The sequence below is a fragment of the Dermacentor silvarum genome, chromosome 1, assembly GCF_013339745.2.
Source record: "Dermacentor silvarum isolate Dsil-2018 chromosome 1, BIME_Dsil_1.4, whole genome shotgun sequence".
NCBI lineage: Eukaryota > Metazoa > Arthropoda > Arachnida > Ixodida > Ixodidae > Dermacentor > Dermacentor silvarum.
In genome coordinates this window covers 240,187,930-240,193,189 of record NC_051154.1, presented here as the reverse complement: position 1 = coordinate 240,193,189, position 5,260 = coordinate 240,187,930, and the positions used below count along the sequence as shown (strand labels likewise).

Here is a 5,260-nt window from a genome sequence, read left to right as displayed (position 1 = left end):
AGAAATCCTAGACCTCACTAACTTATGGTCGCTGCACTTTACCCTGCCTAATACTTCTACGTCCTGCAATATGCTGGGATCTGCCCGGTACTGAGGATGGCCAAACTACACGTACGCGTGCAGGCGCGCGAAAGCTCGTGCCCACGCGCCTCACACATGTGCAGCTGGTGCAGGACAGATTGTACGCGTCGTAGCGTGGCTCGAGCACAGATATCTGATGTTTACGCACGCAAAGAGATAGCGTTGTCCAACATGGCGGCACCCATATGGCTCCCGTTTCAGCGTCAGTTCTCGCGATGGCTACGTTCTCACTATTGAAACTACGTTCTCACTATCAACTATTTAAATGAGCTTTCACTTTATCCAAACTAACCTGAAACGTTAGTTATGAGCGCATAGCGTGTTCAATTTCTGAGATCGTTCTGCGATTCCGGCACCCGTAGGCCTAACGAGACGCGTCCGCATAGAAACAGAATGGTTGCTAATGGATTGTCTTGGCTTGGGTATGTTTGGCACGAGGCACCAGACGAAACGATGGCAAAATACGAAACAATGGCTGTGTTCCAATTCTTTCCGTCATCGTAGACAGTCTACTTTGACGTCTACGAAGACAGCCAAGACAGCTTCGAGGCCAAGTAATGGAACGCGTTTCGAGCGGTCTGGAAGAGGCTTCTGCGACGTGACGCCACCTCGCGGCGACAAAAAGAAAGAGAAAAGCACACATTAGTTCTGTATTTTAAGTATTTTCGCCTGCGAACCTGTGAAAAACATGATGTGACTTACATTTAGGGTATATATAAAAGCGTGTCTACATTTTTGTGTGCGCAGACAACCTTCCCGTCGAGTTTTTAAGTCCTGCTCAGTTGCCATCTTGTTTAGACAGGAAAGTAGCCTGAATCGTTCTTGACTGCGATGCTGTCTTCGCGATGCTGTCGACTTTGACATCTTCGTGAGAATTGGAACGAGACTTAAAATGGCCGCCGTCCGCTTAGCTGTCTATTTAGCCGTCTAAGGCGAGTATTGGACCACACCCAATGTCTACCAAGGCGAAAATGTAAGCCAAGGGGGCACGCGCTGACGCGCGTCTTGCAGGTTCAAACCGCCATTACTCGCGAGGCGCGGCAAACGTAAGGCGCGTGGGCGCAAGCTAACTCTCGCGCGCCGCACGCGTACGTGTAGTTTGGCCTTAAGACCTTCGGCATACGACACTGCTGCAAGATTAAAAAAGTTTTTTTTTGTCCAAGAAGAACATGCCGAATCATGTGTATTGAATAACACCGATTTTCATCACCTTAGATGACAGCAGATGGTGTTTAGCAAGAAAATTTCAAGTTTAATTTACGAGAATGCGTTGTCGAATACCAATGCTTAATTTTTATTCCCACAGGTCTGGTTTGGCACCTTCCCCTCAATGTATTTATTGCAATTAACCCGAAACTATTGAGCATTTCTTTATAGAGTGCCGTAGGTTCGACGTCCACTTCTATAAGGTCCCCTTCGCCAACTTAAATTGGCCATTATACGCTTCCTGTGATACTGACTCTTGGGGCGTCGGCACTAGGACACTGCAATAGGAACGTATGTGATGCCATATTTAATTTTGCAATTGAAACAGAGAGACCACCGTGTTAATTTTATCGTTTTATTTTCCTCAACATGAAAACAAAAATGTTTACTTCGTATTTTAATATAACATAGCCTGAAAATTGATATTAATGATGAGTAATAATTTAATATCTCATTCTTGAATTACAAAATTCTATTGAAGTAGTCTTCCCTTTTTACCTATTGCCCCCCGATCCATGGCCTATTCCCCGTAGCGGGTTCAGCCATACCCCTGGGCACCTGACCACACCCAACCAGAAGTTTACAGCCTGTGCTCCATGCGTATAGCTCGACATGTCCGAGGAACCGAAGCCATCCCTCGACGTCTCCTTGCGGGAGTTGTTGGTGGCACATACGGACGCACAAATGAACCTATTCGAGAACCAGCTGGCCAGCTTCAAGAACTGGCCGCTTACGGACGACTGCCTGTGCTCGCCGGCGCGATGATGGCCGCAACCGGTTTCTACCATTGTCCCATGGAGAACGAGCCAGACCTTGCTCGTTGGTACGTGTGCCTCAAGGAGATGGCCGCAGGCGGTTTCTACCATTGTCCCATGGAGAACGGGCCAGACCTTGCTTGTTGCTACGTGTGCCTCAAGGAGATGGCCGCAGCCGTCTTCTACCATTGTTTCATGGAGAACGAGCCAGACCTTGCTCGCTGCTACGTGTGCTTCAAGGGGATGGCCGAGTGGAAGCCGAACGCCGACCCGTTCGAGGAGCAAGCTCGTTCCACCGAGTGCGAGTTTCTTCGCTTGGGTAAAAAGCCGGAGGAGTTGACTGTTCTGTACTTTTTTCAACTGGAGAAAGCTCGCATGCAGAACAAGGTGCGAAAATACGTGGCAGGCGGAGAAGGCGCTGAACGAGTTGCGTAAAGCCAAGTCACGCTCCTTGGTCACGTCCTTTTTTTTTTTAAACCTGTCGTCACAATAAATATCTAGTTACAAATACCCGAGCAGATTTGTTGCATGTCCAAGAGGGAACGGTAGTATGGGCCTTGTGGTATTTAGCGTTTTATATATGCCGGGAGGACGTCGTGGCCGAAAGCGTGTCCGTCGCACGAAGGTGGCGGATGTCCGGGGCAATTCCGCGACATGTGCCTTGCGTTTTCATTAGCGGTGTTGCAGAACGAACAGGTAGAGCCATATGGGTCGCGGTAGTGTTGAACGAGAGGACGGTCACAGCCACCGTACATACAACCGCGGCACAAGTGCAGCTCTGCAAGGCCACCTTTTCACGGCGAGTAAACCCGCCAGATAGGTTTGAACCACAAGGGGGTGGTATGATTGCTCGTTGTGGTGCGTCGGAGGTTTTCTTTATTTCGAAGCAAGTGTCCCGATGTGTCTTCGAGAAAGTGCGTAAGCGGCCAAGGCACGGTACACGAGGGCGACTAGTCGAATCCACAAGGGCATTTCGAGGTATAGAGCCGCACAGGGGACCCACTGGACGCCTATCTGGATAGATGTGGCGGCAAGACGTTGAATGGCATCTGCGAGCGTCGATGAACGAGTTGCTTTGCGAATATCGTGGATCGCTTGCGTTGGGAGTCCGTGCGAATGACGATCTGGTTATGAAATGGTTTCGCCAGCCATGAAGTAAGGCCATCGCGTACGGCAGCGATTTTGACAAGGTATTGATTTCCGATATTAAAAAAAACATTAAAAATATTTCTTTCGAGAAAAACTTCGGTAATGTTTTGCAAAGCTGTCAGCAATACACAAAGAGTAATACAATAAAATACGTGGTTGCGCTAATGACTATTGGCTGCGTCGACTCAAGGCTTTAGTATTGAGGGAAATGTAGAGGCAAGTCGAGTATACTTTCATCCATAGCATGCGAGAAATATTTACAGAGACAGCTTTTTTTGGGGAGATACATTGCGAGCTTCGATATCACGTGCCACATAGATAATGTTACGGTCAGAAATTCCCTGTTCAACAGATACTGTACCAATATCGATACATACATACATACATACATACATACATACATACATACATACATACATACATACGTACGTACATACATACATACATACACACACACACACCTACATAACGGCGTCTTTAATGCCATATAGCTTGCGGTGTGTGACTTGTGGTGTGTCTCTCGACTTGTGTCGACTTTTGTGGTGTGTGTGTCTCTTATTCTATCCGTCCTCGTTTTTGCGCGCTGTTTTATTTGAAGATGAACCATATAGCTCGGCTGATATAGATGATGTCGCACGCCCAAGACGGATCGAGACTCGCTGTCCTGTACAGGGCACAAAAAGTCCGTATGAGGAGCAGTTTTGAATTGTAGAGCCATCCGTGTTCCTTTTATGCGTGAAAATTCGGGTTGCGTTCATGCGTCCAAAAAAAAGTATTGTAGTCAGTCGTGCCCAACGATTCCGTGCCTAACGTCATGCAGTCCTTTGATGATGCAAATACTGGAACTATCGAATCTCTCTCCAGAGATTCGATAGTTCCAGTATTTGCATAGAATTTACACATTACATAGGCTTGCAGTCTCAGTATCTTCCCACCCTAAAAAAACAAAAAAAAAACAAAAAAAAAAAACGAATAAAACATCTGGAGGTCTGACTGTCGAATACTTGATTGTGTAATCATGACTTACCTTAGATATGTTGGTGAAAGCGGCTTTGTCAAATGGGAAGAACTATTACAGTACCATTTGAAAACTGAATCCAATTTTTGATATCGGAATATGCTACTTCTCACGCTGCTTGCAAATTTCATTTGTAGGTTGTTTGTACATTGTACTTGCCGCGTGTACGAGTTACACTATCGCATTACAAAAAAAAAATAATAATTTACAGCGAAGCTGTCAGTGCGACTAAAAGCGCTCGAAAACGTTATATGCCAGTTTTCGCGTTTTTATCTGAAGGAAGTATATTATTCACGAAGTTTTCATTTTGATAAATGATAGGGAATGTTGGAGGTCATATGCAGGTCAATTGCACGAGAGATCAGAACGGGTGGTATATTTGAAAGTTTTTTTAATTTTCTGATAATTTTACACATTACGCGCACGTGATTGAATAGTGCTAAGCTGCTGCTTGTTTATAAAGGAAAAAAATATTTGTAAACGAGAAAAATATCATCAAAAGTGGTCGGGCGACAACGACAATTTTACGAAATGTGCTTTTTCTTATGTTCGCGACAATGCTTAATGTGACGCGTGTGTAATATACCAAATATATTTATTTCCAGTACAAATAGAAGTAAAGGGAATGTAGCTCACGGAATTTTGTGAATTCGTGAACAAAGCACATTTGTGAAAACAATTCTCAAGAATGCTACATTTTTCAATCTTGCTCATTTTTGGGACTTTGTTCCTTCTTCACTGTACATCCCAGCTGGTTTCGATGTACAGCAGAGATAGGCCTTTATGTGGATGACGAACCTGTGCATTTTCATTTTTTGTTCCAATTTTTAAAGTAATAATTTTTTTCACTCAGAAAAACAAAGTTAGAAAAATGTAACTTTATTGAGAAATGTATATAAAGAAACCTCTTCTCAATCTCGTTCAAAGTCACGCTAATTGTTATCTGAGGATTGCGGAATAATATTATGAAAAACATGTTGCATCCTTTTTATTGGAACAAACTTACAAATATTCGAATATTGTGTTTCAAGAGAGTGGTCCGTAGTGTGGA

The 5,260-nt window shown here is 44.6% G+C and overlaps 1 protein-coding gene across 1 annotated transcript; it reads left to right on the top strand.

The window, feature by feature from the left end:
- Positions 1-2,048: 2,048 nt before the first annotated feature.
- Positions 2,049-2,477, top strand: LOC125942326 (baculoviral IAP repeat-containing protein 5-like). The gene has a single exon (XM_049660485.1). It carries the CDS (start codon positions 2,049-2,051, stop codon positions 2,475-2,477), a length of 429 nt encoding a protein of 142 aa, XP_049516442.1.
- The last annotated feature ends 2,783 nt before the right edge of the window (positions 2,478-5,260 follow it).

What these genes read in the sequence shown, in the direction of transcription:
- LOC125942326 (XM_049660485.1), top strand. Translation starts at nt 2,049, where the DNA reads ATGATGGCCGCAACCGGTTTCTACCATTGTCCCATGGAGAACGAGCCA.